General features: G+C 41.9%; 3 protein-coding genes across 7 annotated transcripts in view; all 3 read right to left on the reverse strand.

The window, feature by feature from the left end:
- Nucleotides 1–709: 709 nt before the first annotated feature.
- CHCHD1 (coiled-coil-helix-coiled-coil-helix domain containing 1) lies at nt 710–3124 on the reverse strand. Its single transcript, XM_059851371.1, has 3 exons — nt 2719–3124; nt 2160–2278; nt 710–1083 (listed from the first exon to the last, which is right to left on the reverse strand). Exons 1-3 carry the CDS (start codon nt 3107–3109, stop codon nt 973–975), a joined length of 621 nt encoding a protein of 206 aa, XP_059707354.1. The 5' UTR covers nt 3110–3124; the 3' UTR covers nt 710–972.
- Nucleotides 3125–10797: 7673 nt separating this feature from the next.
- Nucleotides 10798–16487, reverse strand: FUT11 (fucosyltransferase 11). The gene is made up of 3 exons (XM_059851369.1): nt 15746–16487; nt 13823–14448; nt 10798–11718 (listed from the first exon to the last, which is right to left on the reverse strand). Exons 1-3 carry the CDS (start codon nt 16442–16444, stop codon nt 11571–11573), a joined length of 1473 nt encoding a protein of 490 aa, XP_059707352.1. The 5' UTR covers nt 16445–16487; the 3' UTR covers nt 10798–11570.
- Nucleotides 16488–17721: 1234 nt separating this feature from the next.
- The window catches only part of SEC24C (SEC24 homolog C, COPII coat complex component), a 39038-nt gene continuing 33119 nt past the window's right edge, over nt 17722–23640 (reverse strand). For all 5 annotated transcript variants that reach the window (XM_059851372.1, XM_059851373.1, XM_059851376.1 and 2 more), the window contains 5 exons: nt 22733–22851; nt 22182–22361; nt 21342–21533; nt 20827–20916; nt 17722–20386 (listed from right to left, as the gene is read on the reverse strand). In XM_059851372.1, the coding sequence (XP_059707355.1) occupies nt 20246–20386; nt 20827–20916; nt 21342–21533; nt 22182–22361; nt 22733–22851 (722 nt within the window). In that variant the 3' untranslated portion in view covers nt 17722–20245. The remainder of the gene's footprint in view (nt 20387–20826; nt 20917–21341; nt 21534–22181; nt 22362–22732; nt 22852–23640) is intronic.

Consider the following 23640-nt stretch of genomic DNA (forward strand, 5'->3'; position numbering starts at 1 on the left):
CTCCTCTTACTCTGCTTCTTCCACATGCCTCAAAGAATTACTAATATAAATGGTTATAATATTAGTTCTCTAAGACACTGCATTTTTCCCACCAATCAGGTACTGTTCCCAGGAACCTGCCTGTAGTTTTGTGGTACTGCAGTGGAAACTGCCCCTCCCCAATCCCCCCCCAATCAAAACTATAAATTAATTACATTATTATCAGTCCATACTTTTAACTTTCTCTCCCCCTTTTAGATTTTTTTAACCAAAAAACAATGAAACATTTTGTTGTAGATTATGAGTTGCCCAAGTCAAACACCAGTCTTGCGTTATTACAGTACAGACAAAATCAAACTTATGTGGCACCATACCTGTCCCACCCGCAAATCAGAGGGTCTAAATCACAAACTTCCATGTTAAGAGTTATATTTGATACTTACCAATGTATTATGTATGAACAAGGTATTTTGCTGGAGATTTTTTCTAAATTTTACAGCCTTTTTTTCACAGCAGTGGAAATTTTAAAAATTTCAAGAGGCACCAAATTGTGTATACACCCATGTAAGAGTATGAGCCATCATACCATAAATTACTACCATCATTACTATCATTACTAATTCTAACTTGGCTCAGTGTTTGAGCCCAAACACTTTTTGATAGCAGTTCCAGAGCTGGGCAAGAAGCTTGCACTTGAAGAAGTCATGCCCCGTAGGGAAATGCACTTGCATGAATGCTTAGAAGGTTTTATTTAACAGTGAGGACCTGAGTAGGCAAGCTGAACAACACACTGCAGAAATCCTAACACTGCAAGACCCAAGAGTCCCATGAACAAAATCAGCTGATATTCAAGATGGGTAGTTTTTGCTCTGGAATCAAAAGCAGGATCAAGATCCACACACCACTTGACATCAGAAATTCACTCGACTTTCCTTTTTTTTGACCAAGACCCCAACTTTAATTGCTTGTCCATAGTCTCTCTCATATAGCACATTATACATAACGTGTGATCTGAGGAAACCTCTTCAGGAGCTTGTTCACTTTGCTTGAAGGCAAATTTCCCCTGGATGACAGCATGTCCTCATTTTGATTCTTGCGCTCTTTCTGAAAGAGAAAAATATTTCCTCACAATATTCACCGCTGTTTATTTGCAGAGCTGATGCTCATTTCCAGAGACTACTACTAATTGTACAGGGATGTTTCTTTCAGAAAAATGCTGTTTCTTTAAGGAACACTTACCATAGCACTTGGCTCAATAATCACAAGCTGATGACCTTTAAATGATGCAATTAATGACTGACATCTTGTGAAGATTATATCCTTCCGTATTCTCAGTTAATGATGATATAAACTTCTGGTAACAACCCAGATTTTTTCTTTTTACTTTCTGTTATTTTTTAATCTTTGTTTGATTCTCTGTCATCTACCAAATACACTGTGGATAATTTTTCACTTATGCTGTCAAACAGCAACAGTAAATAACTATTTAAATCATGACACTCTTACTGAAAGAAAATGGAAACCTAAAACCAGTTTAAGGACAAGTTTAGTACATATACTTATCTTCAGTCTATTTTGAAAATTATTTTATTTCAAGCTTATCATACAGTATTATTACAATATGTTAATACATAATATATAATCAGAAACCTCTAATTTTCAAGCAGTATGAAATTTATTTTTCAAAAATGTCTGGCCTTTAAAGTCAGAAACAGGTTGGAAAAGACCTTCAAGATCATTGAGTCCAACCTTTGACCAATGGCCACCTTGCCAACTAGACCATGGCACTAACTGACACGTCCAGTCATTTCATGAATGCCACCAGGGATGGCCATTCCACCACCTCCCAGGCCAGCCTGTCCAATGCCTGAACCTCCCCTGGCACAACTCAAGGCTATGTCCTCTTGTCACATCACCAGTTGCCTGGGAGAAGAGGCTGACCCCCACCTGGTAACTATAAAAAGCAATAAGGTCTCCCTTGAGCCTCTAGACAACCCCAACTACCTCAGCCCCTCCTTGTAGGAGCCTCTCAATCCTTCACCAGTTTCACTGCTCTTAGTTGCTCAAATGGGTCACAATCAAATTCTTCAGAGAACATTATTCTGGCACACAAAATGTGACTAGAGGCTTCCTCCTTTCCTACTACTAGCCTTTAAGAACATAAAAGAGGCCTTAATTACTTCTGCCTTTGCCACGCAGTCATAGAACATCCTGATCTCCTCGGCACAAGGCGTGTCGTTGAAGTCATTCTGTTTCCAGCAGGCCATCATTACTGACATCTCCGTAATGCACGTTGCCTCTAGAAGGGAAAGACACAACCAGAAATCTCAGCTGTTTGGGATTTCATGCTAACAACCCCCACAGTGCATGCATCTCCAAAGAAGTTTAAGACGGGGTAGAGGCAGGTGAGAAAATGCATAACTAAAGATCCCAGCTTTGCTCTGGGCAGAGAAGTTGTTGCTAACAGAAAGCAAAGCGCTGCAGCCATCCAGCACCTGACTGAATTTTTATGGTAAAGGCAATGCCGCGACGCAACGCGTCTGACTCACATAAAACACAAACTCAGGGTTGCAGTGTGAGGAAGCGATCCTTCCCACAGAAACCACGCGCGAATTCCATGGCCCAGACCGCCCCCTCCCCTCTTGCCCTGTGGAGCTCAAGGCGCCGCCGAGCTCTGCCAGCGGTGCGGCCCCTCCCGGGGCACAGCGGCGGTTCAGCTCCCTGCCGCCGGCAGCTCACCTGTCGACTGCTCCCGGCGGTTCGCCACTTTGTCGGCCAGCGCCAGTGTCCGGGGCGGGCGGAGCGTCGGGGGCCGCTTCTTGTTCCGCCACTGCCCCGACACCCAGCGCGTCACCCAGGCGGGGTACGCGGGCGCCGCCATGTCCGCGCGCGGGCGCCCTGAGGGCGGTGCCGGGCGCGGGAAGCCGCCCGCCTGCCCCGCCGCCTGCCCCGCCCCATCCTGCCCGTCAGGCCAAGGATCGGCCATGGAAAGGGAGTAACTCCCCTCAGCTTCCGCACTGGGCGGAACCGGTTCGTCACTGCCCCTACAATCTGCTACCAACGACTCCTTCTGCGGGAAAAATAACAAAGGAAGGAGCAAACACGCTTCAGCCAGAACAGCAGAAACCATGATTGTCTCAAGTAATTCAGATTGAATTAAAGGAATCACAGAATGGGCCAGGCTGGAAAGGATCACAGAGAGTCATCTGTGCTCAAGCAGGGTCGCAAGCGCATTGCACAGGATTGCATCCAGACACTTACGGAGTATCTCCAACGAGGGAGACTCCACAGCTTCTCTGGGCTGTCCCAGTGCTCGGTCACCTGCACGGTAAACTTGTTACTCATGTTCAGATGGAACTTCCTGTGCATCAGTTTCTGCCCATCGCCTCTTGTCCTGTTGCGCAGCACCACAAAGAAGAGCCTGGATCCCTCCATCCCTTTGACGCTCTCCCCTCAGATACTATAAGACATGGATGAGGTCCCTTTCACTTTTCTCTTCTGTAGTTCTTCTGCAACTGTATGGAAACTCCTCTCGGTGCTTGAAACTCTCATCACTTAGCTCTCAGCCCCTCATTTCTCTCTGTTACATTACAGCTGGATCTCCCCTGCATTGTTCCTACTGTTCCTTCCAAGAAGATACTGAAACTGCTGCTTCCATCGTTCCCACAGCCTCATACTCAGTGGTGGAAAAAACTCCTGTTCCCAGAAGTTTCTTCCCTAGGTCCTGGAAGTCCTCAACTGATCTGGCAGGTTCTGGAGTGCTTATGTCCCCAGCCAAAAAAGGCAGGCAATACAGAAGCACAGGAGCACTCCAAGGGCTGGGATACAAACAGGTCTCTGCACAGCAGGAGGGACAATGTAGATGCACAAAGCTGAGAATACTGAACACTAGGGACTCAGAACACTCAGATCCTTGTCATGGAGCAGTTCCTGAATATGCCATTTTACCACTGTATCAGGAACAGCTGGAGTCCTCTGACCATATACAGAAGACTAAATAAAAAATGCTTTTGTGTGCAATTTTTTTTTTCCACAGGAGACTGATTTGCATTAAAATATATTCAACCTCCTAGACATAAAACCCAAAACATGCCCCTTTGCCTAGTCAAAGAAGTTAGAGACTTTAGAAATTCTGTTAACTTGAGCTACACATCACCAGACCTATTCCACTGTTCTCAATATGGTTACTAGAATTTACCGCATCTGCTGACAATAAATCCTGATATATCCAATTCTATAATTATTTTTGTGTTACTTTTAAAATAGTATATACTTAGAGTACAAATTAAAAAGTATGATAAGACATGTTCAAATAAAATATTTTTTTTTAGCTCTCTTCTGGGAGTGCACTTTCATCTCTAAAGGTCCAAATTCAAACACTTTTTGAAAATTCTGAAACATTTTGGTAAGCAGGATGTTTCTGCATTCCCATTTTTTTTCTGAAAAGACAGGAAACAAGCTATCCTTTGAGCCTGACTACCAGTAGAGAAGCAAGAAAACAGGCTGACACCTTCAAATTAGGCCAGAGGGCTTGCACTGTACAACTCTGAACAATGGAGACTTGGAAAATCCCAGACAGGACATTAAATATATTTCAGTATTCCCGTTCATGTGAGGTTCAGCTATTCTTGGTTTTGCCTCTTCTAGCTACCCTTCCTACCTTACTGCCAGCTACCCACCTTCCCCTGCTGCATTTGCCTCCTGCAATGTCTAACTAGATGGGCAAGAAACAGTAACAAGGAAAGACAAAAGTACTATGATATAAGAAAAGCTGAACTGCACTCCCTCTAAATCAGTCTCCCTTTTCCCAAATTACATTAGCTAATGGTGGCAGCACCTTCAAGTCCTTTCACCTTCAAAAGCTGATCTCTCATTTAAGTAATTCCAAGAAAAATGAGGTGGGGGAGGAGGGGAAGCCGAGAAAGAGATAGGCAAACTACACAAGGAGAATTGTAATTGCTTCCTGTAAGTTACTGCTGTCTGCATTAGAACTAATTTTTTGGCATCAGTCCCGTATTGGAGCCTCAGCATAAGAGATTCCCAAGCAGACAGAATAAGGTACATGATGGTGTCGGCACACACCAGGCAGAGATGTCTGAAGCAGGACACTGTTTTATTATTAAACATTATTTTTAAATATTACACATTCATTTTAAGGAAGAATGCAGAACTACAAAAAGGTTGTGTTATTGAATAGCCAAATGTCTCTACAGCCTGTATTTTGTATAGCTGATAGCACCAAGTCACTAATGGATGGCACAGAAGTGCTGACTTTCTAGGGCCAGTCAGAAACTAAATTCCCTCAACAGTGAACCCCAGAGATGTTTTACTGTGATTCTTGAATGTACAACTATAAAAACTATGTAAAACTTTAACTTTCATTAATTAACATTTACAGCTTTTTTTTTTTCTTCTTGTATTGACACATTTAAAACTGAATCCTAGCTTGCATTTCAGCTGGTCAAAACCAAAATGAACCATAGAGCTTAAACTATTAATATTAGATTTGAAAATAAAATATATATCACAACTGAATAAGGGTCTCATATGATGCTACAGTACATGCTATGCCACAATTAAAAACAATGCTAGCAATGCTGTGATTAAATGCACCCTTTAAAATGAGACTGCTATCTTAGATATCTCTTTAAGAGATGAGAAATTACACCATGTATTCTTCACTTTCTGGTGTAGTTATGTAAAACATCCGGATACTACCTAAAAATCAGTTAGGGGATGAGGCTAAGAAAACTGTTGTACTGGCAAAAAATAATAGAGTTGATATCCATGTCTTTTTGACTGCATGGATCCAGCTTTCAGATAAATTCCACCATATTCACACAAATTTATCCTGAATGCACCATACCAGTTCATAATGCCCTCACCAACCACACTTTATTCTTATCTGTCTCATCCTGAACTCCTTAAACCAATTTAATTAGAGATGCCTTAAAATTTAAAGCACTTCCACTTTAACTTTGGCAGTGAAAGTAACCAGTTTGCTAAGATTCCAGGCGGTTCAGACTTAACTCCTGCCTGCTGAGCTATTGTGCTTGGACAGTATCAGCACTTACTGCTCTTATTAGCACAATATATTAATGCACTCACAACTAGATGTGTCACACCCCATCTCAACCCCCACAACAACCCTTATCCTGTGCTATCTCAATCAGATCAGCTGCCCTGCATTTTCCTGTCAATCTGAGTAGTTCTGAGGCCATCCATAATTCCCAGGATCTAGGAAACTCAGCCCATTTCCACTGCAAATTACCTGTGCCTCCTTATTTGCTCAGAGATGCCACAAAGTATTATCTGCTCTGATCCATTCCAAGATCCCCAGAAACATCTCTAGCTGAGACACTTGCACATTAAATGGGTCTTCTCTGCAGTAAAAAATGTATTTAACAGCATGCAAATTAAGATGCTAGTGGTGTCAGAGTTCTGGAACAAATCCTGTGGCTCCACTCCTCTCTATCTTCCCTCATCCCTCTGCAGGGCCATATATCTCTCACTGCCAGTTCTGAGACAATGGATCATAAAGAGAAGTACAGTTTGTTAAAGCTTGATGCAGGCTTTGGCTCAGTTGGTCGTATCACTAAAAGGATTTTATCTCTGATTAATTTCAACCTGTCAGTAGAGGTCTCTGGTCTCTAGGCAGAATGAAGGAACCTGGCACCCTGTATGTTTCCAATTAATATAGCTTCCCAGAAGGTACCTGGAGATTCATCAATAACCATAATTAAATACAATCAAATAGATGACAACTAATGATTAAGGGAGTGGCTCTCTTGGGACTATGGCTGAAGAATGTGTATGGCAGGACAGTAAGTGAGGCAGCTGGCTGCTTGTCTAACACAGTGATGCCTGTTAAAACTCTGATGTCCCTCATGGCTGAGTTTCAATTCAATTTATCCTGTTCCCAGTCCTTTAGAAGTTGTTCTTCCACACCACTTAAAGCTACCCTAAGTCAAAATGCAAGAGGGGGCATTTCTACTGATTCTCCAGCTGCTGCTGCACTTTACAGACCATTTCCAGAGAAAGCAGCTCATATTCCTTTCCCTCTAAACATATACATCCACCGCGGCTTGGATTTCATTCTACTTGCTATTAGAGAGGATCCAGAGATCTTTCAGTTTGAAAATTACTACAGTGACTGAAATAAGAAAAGGCAACTCTTCCTGAACTCCTTTTGAGTTCTAGAAATCATAATGTTAGGTATCAAATCAATATTCTTCAGTGAGGTTATATGCTTCCTACAAATTGCAGTCCTTGCTAAAGGACAGAAAATGCAGACTACTAGTTCAGTAAATAAAATAATCGGCTTCTAACTGAAAAAATAGGCAACATGTGGTATCAGAGTTTTGGCAGAAGAATGAGAACTGTGGCTTGCCCAATCAATGCAATGCCTTGGACTGCTAGATTTTTAACCTTCAGTCAGTTGTTTCTTGTCTCTCATCTCTCAGAGGGCATACATTTATTCTAGCTTGTTAAGTCAGTTCTGAGACACAGCATCAATAGAATCTACTGGTGTTTCCTGTGAGCAGTAATGAGGAGATATTTATTTTTAGAACAGTAATGCTAGTGAATAAAGCTATCCTGACAGCTTTGAAAGCCTCCCTCTAAGTCACAAAGTAAACAGGCACAATGCATGACAAGCAGTGAAGCCACTCACCCTACTCTGCAGGATCCTGCCAAAGCATTTACATGGGTAAATATCTTCAATATTTGGTATCTTTGATAAATTCCTTATTAGTCTCTGTTTTTATGAATATGGGTACCTGCACTGTAAGAACTGTTGAACCTGCACAGTTGAATCTATCATGTTCAGTCTGAGTATCATGTAGCCTTCTAGTAGTCACAATATGAGCAATGACATTCAGCCATCTTGCTGGTTTGGATTTAAAGCAGTGAGAAATCCAGTTAGCCAAGAACAGAAATCAGGAAACTTTTTCCAAAATAATAATGCTGTAGTGACCTTCTTCCTTGTCTGCATTCACACGCTTGCATTAGCAGAAAGACAGCTAGGAGGGTAAATTGAATTCACTTTGGCTATGATTGGCAGTACACATTGGCACTATATAGCAATCCTTCCAACTGCATTATTAAGTAAATTAATTGCAAACTCTTCAAGGGTCTGAGACCTAGCTTCTGCTCCTGTCTCCTCCAAATAACAGGAGAGAATGAAAGCAAAGTCATGGCAAAAAGTTTACTCAACATTTTGTAATCCTTACTGTGCAGAGCAGTAGATGCTGTGAAGGTCGGTCAGCAGCATCGAACACAACTGCAACCATAACTCTTTATCCAGCTGGGTAGGATTCCCACCTCTCCTGTCCCTGCAGAGTTTGCCTGGCAGCAACACAAAATATTCATACCATGCACTGAATAAATATTCCAGCCTTAATTCTTGCACACCATACATAAAAAACGTAATTAATTTACTATATTACTAGCGGCCACAGACACACGGTTTATAAATCATAGAAGTATTGTGACGTAGAGGAGATGAAAGCTAATATGATCTATGACTACAGAAAACCCACTGCAGATACAAAAGAAACAAGGCTTGGGTGAGCTTCACCGCTAAGAGTGTAGCTAATACTCATTACCTTTTGTGAAGCTCACCACCTCTATGACTGTAAAAAACAGTTAAACCTAGGAAGACACTAAAAACTCAGAAAAGAAAGCTATCAAATGACTTGTGATTCAACTACAAACTGGAAGCTGTACTTAGAAAACCAGACATAACCCATAGAATAACTGTAACGAAATTACTTTCAGACTTATACTCTTTCCATACCCACTTTAGGAACATAGATGACAATCAGAAATACTCATGCTTGGCAACAGTCATCAAGCTCAAAGCAACAGCTTCTGTAGTACAGACACAGAGCAAAGCAACAAAGAAACCCTGCAGGACTAACAAAATAACCTTGTTGGCTGTTGATTGTAATAAACTGACTACAGGAAATATATAGTGGTGAAGGAATACTTGGTTGTGAAACAGCTAATGAACAAATCGGGGCCCCAAGGAAGAAGTTTTTACCTACTTTGCTAGCTATATTCAGCTTGTACCACCATATCTTCAATGCTACTGTAAACTGAGAAACACGCTCATGTTGCTGAGCAGGAAGACAAAATGGGGCTTTGGACATCACTCACCAAGGACTAAGCAGGTGCTGATGCACATACTTACACTGGCACTTCCTCCTGTTACTCCTGTAGGGACAGTGCATTAAATGTAGCATGTCTCATTTTGGCAACAGTTGATACATTATATTAACGAACTGGAAATTATTATAAATGCCGCACTTCTGAAAAATCTACTTAAATTACAGGATAAAAGAGTAAAAGTAGCATGTGCTAGTACCTGGTTCTTATTTTTTATGTTTAGTACAAAAAGCAAGATCACAATTTCTCCTAGAAATGTTTGGCTAGTCCACCAAACATTTGAATAAGAAAGTGTTTTGAGAGGTAGCTAATTAAGAGAGTGCAGTTAAAGAAGACTGAATTACTTTCTATACAGAAACATGAAATGAAGTAACTGAAGACATTCATTCAAACAATTTACCTAAATATCATTAACTTGATTAGTAGAAGTCAATATTCAGAATTAAAGCAGCCTTCATTTGTTTTATCTTAATTTACTTCTCCAGCAAGTGGTCTCTTCAATCCTGAATACACATCTGTAATTTTTAATCTGATTTGAGTAATGCAGTTTAACAATTAACTAAGATATATTCTCTTAGGTATTCATGTCTCCTGAACAACTGAAAAAAAGTAACTTAAACTGATAAATGCATTTTAGCTGAAGAATCACTTGTTACTGTTATTAGAGAAGAGAGATAAAAAACCATTCTTCTCCTAAAAACGATTAGGTGAGAACAAAGTGCACTGTATGCATTTTCTACATTTATAAAAATCCAGTGATAGTCATGGGTCTGAAGTCTTTGCTGTCAAGGTGCCCTGATTTTAACATGGCAATATTGTTATGTCACCTGAGAGGCAAACATTGAGATGATCATTACCTATAACTGGTATTATATCTGTAATCCCATATCTATAACATTATAAAGGGGGATTTGAGGGGAAAGAAAAAGATATTAAGTGAACCATACAGCACTAAGCAATAGACAGTGATGTAATTAGGAAGAAAATGTAGAGTCACTGCTGTTCCTAACTTTTACTGGCAGACATCAGACTTCCCATAGCAATGCATAAACTGTCTTATAAAATCAAGTTACACAACAGACTGTAGACTTTCATAACCAACAAACTGTCTTAAGCAAAGATAAACTCTGGCTCTTTAGTCAGTAGTTAACTTATTCAGAGGGGAAATGGAGAAAGAAAATAGCATTATACCATCAGAGACATCACTGCAGTGAGGCCATATTTGCTTGTGCATTTAAACCTTTGACCCTAAATTAATTAGTTTCCCTCCACTGCAAGATCAATTATTTCAGAAAGATACCCACTATGGCAGGGAACAGTGCTTATACCTGTAAGCAATACAGGCTATAGAGCAAGGAAGATCAATCCACAAGTTGTCATTCAGGAACTCTGGTTACAGACCAGGATCACAATGTGTTAAGGTCGGTAGAGATACAAAACCATCTCAGTGCACCTGGTTCTGATCACCCATTTCAGCATACAAAGACTTCAAGACTTGTATCCAAACTGCAGAGACCACTGGAAAGGCACCACTGTGAAAATGTATTTGTCTTTGCAGAAAGCTGCACATACTCATAAGGAAAAAAATCCAAAGCCTCTGAATTGCTAGCATTAAGGAGATAACAGTAAATTGAGATTACAGATTTCAAATTTGATGGATACTTAAAAGAACCAAAGTATAGAATTTTATTTTGTTCTACACAATAACAGGTAATACACTTTCTGGTGTGAAATACTTGATGAAAGTTGCAACTTAAATAATTTGTTCTCCCACCCCATTGTATATATGATCTGCTAAGGCATCAAAAGAGGAAAATTAGGCAGAGTTAAGTGACCTCCCATAGTTATTCTGTTAGCTTGAAAAGGAGTGTTTGAGGCATGTTACTTGGGGAGAAGAGACTTTATTGCAGCAAATTCATAAGGCACGATTGCTCTTCACAGATGTGTCTTTTGTAATTCCTTCACCGGAAAAGCCATTTGTTAATAGCAACTAAAAGTACATCTTAATGAAGAGAATATGTGATTGATAAAATACTTAAAAAAACAACTAATATTCTGAAGACTTAAAAAATCCCTGAAATACCTTAGGGCACTTGAGCAAGAGCCTGAAGTCATGAAAGACACAATATAAGTATAGCAAATGCAAAAGGAGAGTAAATTCCTCTTTTGCCCCACGTGTTGACACTTGCAAGCCTGGAGTGGCTTCACACCACGAAGCTGAAACTGAAACCAAAGCAGTTATTAATGTTTCCACTGCTGAAATCCAATCATAACAGAAGCTTACTCATTTTGTGCACCAGAAAAAATAGTCTCTTTGAGAGTTTTTTTGGTTTTGTTTTTTCAAGGCAAACATTTGAAGTGAGTAAGAATTCACAGTCTCAACTTTCAATGCAATTTTCAAATCAAGCTCTTACAAAGATGGGTCAGTGTTGCCTTGTCCTCTTCAGAAAAATCTCATGCATGTAGTCCCAAAATCTTCCCTGATGAGACTCATTGCGATGAATCATAGCAGTGAGGGCCTCACCCTGATCAAGGCTTTGCCAATAATCCTGCAGCCACATTTCTTTCCAACTGAAACAAAGAGACACCATCACAAACAATTAAAATCCCAAATTAGTCTGCAGCTGTAATAGCACTGAAACCATGTTCTTCTTTCCCTTAAGATGAAAATAGGCCCACAGATGGTCATAACAAAGTATGTTGTTAGTGTGCCACTGTGCTCTAAGTCATTTAAAGAAACTTGCTTTGAAAATTCTCTGTAGCAAATATAAGTTACTGTTAGCTTTACAACATTCTAGAAGTATTAGCATATACTATCACTATCATGTTAACCACAGAGACTAAATTACTAATTGTAGAGAATAAAAACTTCTATTAAAATAAAATCTATCACAGAATACTTATATTATTTTGAGAGTAGATTGTAGTGACTGATGACAACCTGACACATACAATTGCTTGTTCTACAACTTTCTTCCTTAAGCTTACTTGGGTGTGAAACCCAGCAGTCCAAATTCAAGAGAAGCTGCAAGCATAAGGATTGAGAAACCACATCCCCGCACATCCAGCTAAAGGTGTAATAGTACTCCAGCTACATATACCTACACAGAGAGAGATTCTGATTGCAGCAGCATTCTGACAATTCAGCATATCTATCGACCCTAAAAAGAAATTACATCTGGCAATAAAGGTTATAGAGTATGTAAATGTAGTGTAAACTTACTGTAATTGGGTGTATGTGCTAACATAAACTCCTTTGCTGTCCTCTGAGTTCAGAAGGCTCCAGAACCGCAAGTCACAGTGTGTGTTTACAGTCAGACCTTGCATATTGTGTATAGTCTGTCACTTATATCCCCCATTAGATCTGTGTCATTTTTACACAATATGGTTTTTCTAAACTAACAAAACACTCCATAGACTGGCTCAGCAGGCATTCATCTAAATTGATCACACTGTTAAATAACATTACTATCAAACTCAGACAAAAATATGGGCATGCTTAGCTCATGTTTTGATGGCAATTTTATGCTATTGTTACACCAGTTAGAATTATAAGTAGTAATGTTCCATTTTGCAAATAAAAATGGGTAAAGCTTAGATGCTTATCAGATAGAAACCACTGTATTTCACAGGAGATGCCCATGATCATGCCTTGGGAGCTATGGACACTATCTTTATAAAGTAAATAGCAGTGAATGTAAAAGCTTCCCCTGAACAATTTTTCTGGACACATATCATGCCTACAGATGGGGAGAGTAACAGTGAGACACGGAAACTTCCCTAGGATGAAACTGTAGCTTGAATTATGGACCAGCTGTTCAAAACTCCCTGCTGATGGCCTCTGTAAAGAATGATGGAAGCACCTGGGCCTGCACGTGGCACTGGCAGCAACTCTCTGTGTGCCTTCATAGGTACTTCTCTACTGCCACCTGATGCTCAAACAGAAAACCTATAGAGTTTGACTTCTTATGAACTCTATAGAGTAGGGTGCTGCATAGCACACTACAAAGAAAAAAGCCATTTTGCTACCAAGACTGAGAAAAGGCATTACTACAAAAAATCTCCAGTAAATCAGTCAACCAACAGAAAACAAGGGTCAAGAAGCTGCTCAATCTGTTTTCTCTCCTGCACAGTCCTTCTCCTAAATAAGTGGGATGGCATCCTTGAACACAGCCAGAGTTTTGTTGCACAAAACAGCATTAAGTCTTATATTCTGGGTGAGCCTAATTTTGCTCTGAAGTATACAGGAGTCAACCAGGCCTGCAGTGAACATTGGCAACCCCATTTTTTAAACAGTACTTTGTAAGGAGGTACAGAGCTGCTTTTGCCTGAGGGCTGCCACGTGCTTTACCACTGTACTGAAAAACATCCCTCTGTCAAGCAAAGAGGCTAAGATAGACAAAGGATAACCCCACTGCCTGAGGTAACAGAGCATTTTAACAGAATATTCTGAGCCACACACTCCGCTTCAGCCGCTAGCACTAATGTCCAAGCCTCTTTTCAGCCTCAGCGTTACACAGTATTAGCAGGACCTCCTACACCACCCACAAGACGTAATACAAAATGTAACTGGAGAAGTAACAAGAACTCCTTTAAGTACAAAACGTTATTAAAGTTACAGCTCCTGTTACTTGAAGCTTTTTTCCCTTCAAAAAGCATAATACTGGGACATTACCTGTCTCCACCAGAGAGGTCTTCAACACTTCCAAACCCGGGGGTTGGCATGGGACATCCCATGTGCTTAAACTGAGCTATATGAGGTCTGGGAGCTGGAATTTTTCCATGAGACTTCTTGTGTTCCTGCTCCTCTTTGACCCGGGTGTTCTCCTTGTCACAGACGAAACACTCAAAGCCATTCAGGTAATTGGGCAGGGTCATGTCATTCACACCCCACTCCCGCTTCTCCAAGCTCTCTAGCAAGAAGTGGTTTTTGATTCCACCGGCGTTTTTATACTCTAGATACTTCAAATATTCCTCTCCATTCTTGTCCAGGAAATCAAGATACTTTGCCAGCTCTCGGGGGCTGTCAAAATCATCTATAAGAATGATGGAGAGGTTGTTTGGCATCCAGTCACGCACAGCTGGGGAGCCTCGGTACACTGGGACAGCACCCAAGTGCATGGGACGCCACAGCTTCTCTGTCATGTAGTCATCACATATGGCATTCTCCAAGGCCAGATGGAACTTGTACCTGGCAATAAAAGTCATAAATTCAGAATCTTCTGTAGTGGCTGTAGAAGTGTCTCTCAGTCGCTCACTGGGGAGCTCACGGTTATGCAGGCATTTACCATAGGAGTCAACCTAAAATAACAAACAGTGTCTTTACAAAGTGATTTGTTCCCCTGGAACTTGTTTTCAGACCTTGTAGTTCTTGTAAAATTCCTAACTTGGATCAGTTTGTAGCTACGCTAGTTTAGCTTCATTTTCACTCCAAGGTCTTTCCCTTGAGACTATTCCTAGAGTCCAAGTTCTCCAAGCTTTAGAGAAAACCAGGCGCTGAGTTCCAAAAACAACATTAGCTACACTACAGACTGAGGGGTGAGGGGAGCACGCAGATGCCACCCAAAAATGAAATTATTACCGGATAAATCAGAAACTGTCAAGTAAAGAACAGCATTTGACTCTGTCAATTTAAACATTCTCTTTCTACTTAAGAGACATAGTGCTTTTGCAAACAGTTATTACCCAGAGTTCCAGCCAGTCTCAGTAAGCTGACAGAATTTTTCCATTTGTTAGACTGAGAAAAACTGATACAGGGAGCTAAAAGAATACTGTCTAAAAATACAAGACAACATGCTTGAGCTGTAACCTGCACCATACTTTGAGAATACAACAATTTTTTAAAAATTCTTTTGCCTTTGCTTCACTATTTTGCTTCAGTACATGATGATCTTACACAATATCTGAATCATGACCAATAGAAACAACAGAAACCACTAGAAAAAAAGTCTCTTGCAAAGTCTAAAAACAGATTTTTTTTTAATCCATCTAATATCCTTCACACTTTTTAAGAGAAAAAAAAGCAGTATGCTTTTTTTCTGCTTGGAAGAAACATTATTTTACTTCATGAAGCTACTCACCATGAGCTGTACCACAGCAGTACAAGCCATCATAGAAACAACATGATCCTACCACAACGCAGGTAAGGAGCAGATTCTCACAACAGAGCAACCTGCCTTTTAACTTCACTCCTGTACTTTCAAACGGGAGCAAGGCTTATTAAGGGACAGCCTTCCTGTATGCTAACTTCAAAGTCCAGAGATTCAGAAACGTCTAGCACTTAGTCCAAAAGACCGAATTTATTCAGGCTTTGCCCAGCTTGTGACTGATCCCGATTGCGGCCAAGTCCACATCTAACATCTGCATCAGGCCTACCTACTGACATGCGGTGTAGTCTAGATCACGCTTTGGGAAGGAATACAACTAGTTTTTCTGTCCAGCTTGTAGTCGGCATGCATCCCGTTATGATTCGCGTCTTGGCTAAAAACAAGGACAAACAAACCCCATTAAAACGAGGCGGTAGAGGGGAGCAGCCAGGAGTTCCTAGCTCCGGCAGCAGCCCCACGCCACAGCTTCCCCGCGCACTCAGCCCACCTACCTGGATGTACTTCATGAGCTCCCGCACGTAGCGGTCCCTGTCCGAGGGCACATCGCAGTGGGACTGCATGTACAGCACCGGGCCGTAGCCCTTCCGCCGCCACGCGTCCTTCTCGGCCAGGGGCACGGCCGGGGCCCGCAGGTACGCGGTGCCTGGCAGCCACTGCAGCGTGAGCGGGTAGTCGGACTCCCGGCGGAAGGTGGCCGTGTAGTTGAAGAGCCGGATGCCGGGCGAGTGCGATAGCACGTAGTTGTTCATGGGGGACTCTTCGTGGAAGAGCGCCCAGGTCTGGTGGGGCAGGCGGGGCAGCGGCGCCTCGTACGCCCTGAAGTCGGTGCCGTAGAAGATGAGCGCCTTGGTGCGGCGGTGCCGGGCCACCCGCCGGCTCCGGGTGACGAGGCACGAGCCGCGGGGGCAGTCGATGCGCTCCGTGTCGCCAGGGAAGTGCGGGAAGAGGCTCCCGCTCCACCACAGCAGGATGGGCAGCGCCTTGTTGCTCCGCGTGTCGTTGTTGCCGGGCCCGCGGTACGACGCGGCGGCAACGAAGGCCGCGCCCGGCGGGACGGCGTCCTGCGCCCACCCATCCGCCCCGCACGGCTCGGCCGGCTCCTCCGCGGCCAGAGCCACTCCCGCACTCCAGGCAAGCGCCAGCGTCACCCACAGGCCCGCGGGCCCCCACGCCGGCCCGGCGCCCCCCATTACCAGCCCGCCAGCCCCGGGCCGTGCCGCGGGCCCGCCCCGCCGCCCCAGGAAGCAGCGCTGGGCCCGCCCGCGGTGGCGCCGTCACAGGGCGGGGAAGGGCCGGGGGCCGCAAGGGAGAGGCAGCGCCTTCCCCGCCCCCCTCAGCTCGGACTGTCAGTGCGCCTCTGAAGCGGCTCGGAAGGGCAGCGACAGCTACCCCTGCTTTGGCGGCAGCGTCAGCCTTGCTGCAGCGGCCCGACGAGGTGACCTAGTCGCAGCTCCCTCACAACTCCACTGTACAATGGCTGAAGCTGCTGTAAGGCTCTCTGCCTTTACCGCCCCTGCATCCATCTGCGCTAACACCGGCCCCCGCAGTGCCTGCAGCCATACAGCCGAGCTGTTCCCCCAAGGCACAGCATGCCAGGACTGAACGCACCTGCTGAGAGAGGGCTCCTGAACCAAGCAAGCGGTCAGCTGTTACAAGAAAGAGCCCCCAGCTCAGCTCCTGTTGGAGACCATAAAGGGAAGGAACAGAAAACACCTGCTTAGGGTTTTGGGGTTTTTTGGTTGGTTTTTTTTTTTTTTTTTTTAATAATATCTACAGGTAAATTTAAAGTTACCTTGAAAGCTGCTTTTCTATACAAACCTTGAATAATTCTTACAGTATTAAAATATTCTGTAAATGGGAAAGTGGTTTGTGCTACACTATGTAAATCCAACAGACATATTCTAGAATTACCACGCAGTTGCTCATTTACATAATTTACATAATTGCTAAAAGCTTCACATTAACTTCTTAAGAGACAATATAATATTTATGAATTATCAATTATAATACAGGACATTAGTTAGTATGGACACAAGGCAAAGAAGTATTCTTCAGCTGTGTTAGAAACAAGTTAAAGAGGGAATAGTTTTCCTTTCCTTTGAAAAGTTAGGTGTAGACACTGCTTGGGCCTGCTCCAACAGCACCAGTGTCCTCCACCTGGGCCCGGAGAGAAGGTAACAGACTTGGGCCCTCCATGGCAATTTCCACAAGCATCAGAAATTGCTGCACAATTTACTCTGCAATTAATGTACAAGATCCACAAGCCCCATCATTATCACACCAGTTCTGTGGCAGATTCTGGACATCATGTACATTCTATAGGAGAGGAATCTCAAACACATTCAACAGCAAATTTAGTATTATTCGGTATTTAGCAATAATTGTCTTGTGCTTTCATACAGATTTGTTATAAGACTATCAGCAAACTGTACAACAGCAATATTCATGAGTACAGTCAAGATAACACTGCCAGTTCACTCTGAACTTTATTTTTGCAATTAGCAACACTCCCAGCAAAAAAACCACAACCCAACCCTCGCCCCCCCCAAAAAAAAAACAAAAAAAAACCCCAACAAAAAAGTCCTCCCCAACCAATTCACCCAGGTACCCTTAACTCTGAAATATGAGCTCTTTTAAGACTACTGAAATCATTGACTTGACATTGTTAGAAGGGCAATATTTGCTTAAGTAGACCAAAGAATCCCACCCAGTCAATGACTCAAGCTCTGTCAGCAAAAAAAAGGGAATTTCTTTGTGAAATGGAAGTTCAGACAGGGCAGAAAGTCAAAAACCAATCACCTCAATAAAGGAACACTGAGATTAAACAGTATCTTTTGTCTGTTGACTCTTGTTGAATTTCTTATCATTTAGTGCAAATAACAACAACGACAAAAAAAGAAAGACTGAACTTGGTTAGTAGAAGCTTGGACTGTAAAGGATCAATGAGCTAGACTTCATCCCTTCCCATTCCCCCCCTCCCGCAAAATACAGGGTTTGGAAAAATAAGCAGTGTTTATTTACTAACAATGACATAAAATACATCTTAATATATTTTTATTTCTTTACAAATTAAAAGATGCATTGGAAAAACAAGTGAAGAAAATGAAAGGTTCATTCATGATTTCATTTCCACCCCCATCCCCCCCAATATTAATACTAGAAATTAGTATTTGTGGAAGTCTGTGGTTGCTGTGCATTATATTCCTGGGAAGTTCTTTTTTCCCCCTCTAATTAAAAATCCTCTAGATTTTTTGGTTGGAGGCAGTATGTGGAGTAAAAAGTCAGCCACATTCATACAAAACTGCTGAAAGTTCTGTCAACTACAACTTGAAAGAGTTTCTACATTACAATTTTCATGTTCCCCTTTCTGTGTAGTGATGGGAGGGAAGACAAACTAGCAGCATTAGAAGAAAAATGGATTTATATACATGCTACAGGATATGGAACTAAACCCACAGCCAGATATTTTTCTGATCTTACCAAGGACTTTCCTATGAAATATCAAGCCCAGATAACATGTTCTCTAATCCATCCACATTCTTCCTTTCACTTTTAGTGCTATTGGTAGCTTAAACTCCTGGGTACTGGAGAAACACCTGTTAAGTGTTCAAGTTAAAACATATAAGACCCCTTTCAAAAGTGAATAAACAAAGCCCTTAGAATTCTGAATTTGATTACACTAGCTCCCTCTTCACAGGAGTCTTCTCATCCACCCTTGCAAAATGGAGCAGCAGAGCAGCCAAAGTGGATGGATTAATCTGTCTGAGGTATTTTAGTTTAACAAACAGGCTTATAAAAGGTTTTGTGCAAGCTGATCAGTAGACAGAATGTGGAGGGTATAAACATCCAGTAATGAAACTCTTTGCTAGGGCCCAGGTGCTGTCAATAGCCAAAATCAGGTACTTGCAATACCTACTACAGTACAGTCTAAATCTTGAAGTTTTGTATGCCCTTCCTTATGTTCCAGGGTACAAAGCAATCTCAAATTCATGTCAGTATAAATGAAATTCCTGCTTGTTGGCTATGACTCACAAAAATATGGTTGAAAATGGCCACTTCCTTATCATTCAGTTCCTACACAGTCACTCATCACCTTGTTAAAGGTATTTTCTGCTTAAGGTTAATAAGCTTTTGTTCCCACCACCATCTGACAGACAGGTAAACTCTGCAGGAGAGGTCATGGAACATGGATTGAGTAGGACAATACAGAGCTGTGCAATGAGAAGGAAAGGAGTCACCACACATGCCAACAGGAAGTACCATCTCTACCCCTACACTGTTCAGAAGCTGTTGATTTTTGCCCACTTAACTACTGATTACTCCATCACAGTTCTGCACAGCAACTCATAGTACGGGGAAGATTGTGGAGAGAAGTTTGCCCTGCTGCCTCCTGGCTTACCACTCATTTCATGTTTCATGGCTTTCTCGTTTGGACAGCCACATGATACATCTGTGCTCTGACAGATCACGTTTCCCTGTTTAAAGGAGACACAAAATGTTTGGCTGCTCCAGCTCCCATCACCTGACCTGCCTCTTGCCCCCCCCACCTGTGCATCCTCTTCACACCTGGAGCATGCACACACACCCACACAAATGCACAGCAGCTACCAGAAGTTTTGAAGAGTTATCGCTTTTTCACCCAATGTTGAATCATGTACAGTGAACTGAAAAAACCCTACATTCATTACAACAGGATTAGCGAGCATGGGGTGGGGCGGGGGGTGAACTCCTGCCAAGCACAGGAAACAATTTAGATGCAAATAAAAGACCTGGTATCAAAGGCCTTTTTTTTGAGCCCTCACCAGGAAAATATTTCATCTCTCATATGGGATTGGGAAAGGTTGAAAGGATTTCTGCTAATGCAATGTGTATTAAAAATTATGGAATTGTACAGATTTCTATGTTGTCCTTTTTGAGGGCGCTGGGCCTTCTGATCAGGTCATTAGCGGAGACCGAAATGTCACTGCTGAGTTCTAGCACCACTCACTCCTCTAGCTCAGTAGCTGCCGAATCTCCTTGTGCATGTGACACAGGAAGTCCACATATGAAGCCCCCCCACTCAGGCTCTTGTCCTCCACTAGGAAGTGTTTGAACAGCATTTCCAGCTTATCTTCTTGCTTCACAATTATCAGCTACAAGAAACCAAACAAAACAAGAACGAAGTCAACAGTGAGTAGCTATTAGAATTAAACTTCACGGGGAAAATAGAGCAAAAAGCTAAATGCTCAAAACTCCAAAGACAGCCAGCCAGAATCATAGCATATACAGCTTATGCGCTTTGACTTCTGTAACTCAGCTGGGTTAAGCCTCAATCCTTTCTAAACAGAAGGAAAATACCATATATGTAGTTCATATAGTAGTGTATTGTAACAGGTCTGAAAAAAGGAAGTTTTAGAACTATGGTAAGCACAAAACTCCAAAACTAGTGAAATTTGTTTTCAGATTCTTGAAAACTTTGAGTAACATTTATGAAATTGGGAAGAATAGATTCAGGACTGCAGCATTACCAGGCATCACCTGACTCTGCTAAGAGGGATGGGGATTTTAAGCTGTAAATGGGGGACATTTTTACCTTCATATAGCGGGATCTCTGCCCTTGAAGCATATCAACAACAGATCGCACTTTCTTTGAAAAGGGGTTTTCCAAGACTGGCAGGGTACTCTGGAATGAAAGATATCCAATCCCCATTAGTCTTGGGAAGTAGAGCAATGTTAAACAAAAGTCAGCAGTTTTGGCATACTGTAAAAGGGCAGAGAAATATCTACACGCATTAGCATACATTCTCTTTGACTTTGACTACTTAGAAGAGAATAAAACATGAAATCAGAATTAGACATCAATTATTTATTCCATTTATATATCAATTGTTCTCTTCACTGTTAATGATACGACTTATCAAAAAAACCTAGGCAAAAAGCATGCCTGACATGCCCAGACTATCAACATTTCCGCTAGTTTCACACATCTGTGCTTCTCTCATTTCTATTAATGAAAATGAAATACTATTTTTTCTACTGGCTTTCTCATTGTTTTAAGTTTTGGGTGACTATCACAGACTCTAGCTCCCACACTGCCATCCAGCTCACCAAGGCATTGCTAATTTGACTGAAGGATGACACTCCAAAGAGGTTCTGGATCAGGCTTTGCTGCACGTTGACTCCCACCCACACAAAGATGTTCAGCCCATCCTCCAGCAGGTAGATGTCACCCTTGGAGAGACGCTCCTCGGAGTTCCGAATGGCTGCTGGCAAGGAATCACTGTCAACATCTGCTTTGGTCTGTTTTACAGGGAAATAAAAATTAAAGTAAAATAAAAGTTATAAAAAAAAGAACATTTTAGGTAGTCTTGAAAATTTCTGCCATGAAGATACCAATGATTTTCTCATTTCTAGGAATTTCAAGACTGCAATAATTGTGACTGAAGTAGCATTTTCCTTAGTTTTCTTACTCAAAGTGACACAGAAGCAGTTCAGAGACTCTTGGTCAGCAAAAGAGAACACAAGGCTTCTGTGGAAAGACTCAAGTTCAAATATCACCTCCTGGAGTAGGAATGTAATTAGTTTTTAGTGTTATTCCAGCAACTATTGTAATGAAAAGTCTGAACAGTATTTGAAGTTACCTTGCAATAATGAAAATTACTACACAAAGCTGTAAGCCTTAGGACTTTTAAAAAAGACTATGAAAGGGTCAAAACTGTCTTCTTTATCACTAGTCATATGCTTACAGCTCAGGAAAAAATTATCCCCCAAGAAATTCACACGGTACAGTAATGTTGAGCAAAACAAGGTGAAATATCCCAACAGATGGCAAATCCCCAAATACTTCTCAAATCACTTTCTCTCACTAAAATATAAATGCCAGTCCTTAAGATGAGTCAGTGAGACAACAGCAAGCCTCAAGTGCTAAGCAGATCTTGAATTACTCACCAGGGGCAAAAGCCTGGGATAAAAGAAAACATTTGTTTCAGCCACGTCCATGGATGTCACTAACTGACGGATGTAAGCACGGTCATCTGTTGTGACCTCTGGGCCAGGCTGAAGAACGTCACTCTTCAACACACAGTTCAAGTACACAGGAAGCAGCTTCATGCATTCGGGGAGGATGAGCTACAAGTCACAAGCAGACAGAAGCTGGTTAGCCGTCTTGCTGAATAAGCTTTACAAAGTGAGACTTGCACGAACCAACAAAGTGTGGTACAGCCATGAGTGAAAACTGATAGTCTACTTAAATCAGGGACTGCAAAAGAAACATTAAACCTTTCCCTGAGGCAGGCAGTGCACCCTGGGCTCCAGAGAGATGTCCAAGAAGCCATTCTCTCCTATAGTTTTATTTGTAGTAGTGTACCTAGTTTCCTGAGTCTCCTCTTTGCAAATTTCTGCTGAGGAAATGAATTGAGTTTTTTGAGTGGGCTAAGTAAGAACTGTCATCACTTTTTAATTTCCAGGCCTGGGATTCAAGTGAAAGCACTGGAGTTTACCTGGCCAGCTGAAGAAGGACTAGCACAGTTCTTTCGATAGCAGGCTAGGATCTGGGCACACTGGTTGATCAGTGCATCACGCACAGTCTTCACTGGACTACTCAGGACTCCACGATATGCTGCACAGAGAGAAGGAAGAGATGGACTGCTGTCAAGTGATTGCTCAAGAACAGCAAAACCCCAACACTACTTCCATAAAGGAAATCTAAACAACTATTGTTTATGGAAGCCTTTATTCTTCCTGCTTCAAACTTGGAGGAAAACGACTATATATTCCAATTGAAAACCTGAAGAAGCTCATTTACTCCCTTTTATTACAAAATCTTGAACTCTATCTCCTATGTACTTAAAATATACTTAAGATAATTGAAAGTATGGGGTTCTTTAAAAGCTCCTTTTATAGACTGGCCAACTTCCACTAATGGTCTGAAAATTGACTGTTCCCTTCATTTTAATGGCAATAAACACACACAACTCTCAATCTCTGTTGGATTTCTAGGCTTTTACTGCAAGCTAGAAAGGGTACATAGGGTACAGTGCGTAAGTCTATGACATTTAACTCATATCTATGAACAAGGGCCACCATTTCCTACTGTGAAAGCAAAATTCTGCAACAGTTAAGGAATGAACTAGAACAGCCCAAAAATAAATAAAAGGATGAATTCAGACAGCTGGCAATACAAACTGTTATTAAAAACATTTGGAAAATAATTTGTATGAAGAATAAGCCTTCACCCTCTATCTGTACCTCTCGTCCTAAGCAGCAATACAATCATCACAGCTTTCCCATAACTGACTGAAGTATCAGAACTGCCACCTGACATTTGAAGCAGGAGGAATAAACAGGTGTCATTGGTTGACAGGCACTTTAGCAGTAGCTAAAGGCCGCAATTCTTGCTTCCATATTT

The sequence above is a fragment of the Haemorhous mexicanus genome, chromosome 7, assembly GCF_027477595.1.
Source record: "Haemorhous mexicanus isolate bHaeMex1 chromosome 7, bHaeMex1.pri, whole genome shotgun sequence".
Taxonomy (NCBI): Eukaryota; Metazoa; Chordata; class Aves; order Passeriformes; family Fringillidae; genus Haemorhous; species Haemorhous mexicanus.

Excerpts from the sequence above, each read along its gene's own strand:
- CHCHD1 (XM_059851371.1), bottom strand. The coding sequence starts at position 3,109 with ATGGTTTCTGCTGTTCTGGCTGAAGCGTGTTTGCTCCTTCCTTTGTTA. Across the intron at positions 2,279-2,718 it reads CCGCCGGGAGCAGTCGACAG|AGGCAACGTGCATTACGGAG; the intron begins GTGAGCTGCCGG and ends TTTCCCTTCTAG. Across the intron at positions 1,084-2,159 it reads ACTGCGTGGCAAAGGCAGAA|AAAGAGCGCAAGAATCAAAA; the intron begins GTAATTAAGGCC and ends TTTCTCTTTCAG.
- FUT11 (XM_059851369.1), bottom strand. The coding sequence starts at position 16,444 with ATGGGGGGCGCCGGGCCGGCGTGGGGGCCCGCGGGCCTGTGGGTGACG. Across the intron at positions 14,449-15,745 it reads AGCTCATGAAGTACATCCAG|GTTGACTCCTATGGTAAATG; the intron begins GTAGGTGGGCTG and ends TTGTTATTTTAG. Across the intron at positions 11,719-13,822 it reads GACCTCTCTGGTGGAGACAG|TTGGAAAGAAATGTGGCTGC; the intron begins GTAATGTCCCAG and ends TCTTTGTTTCAG.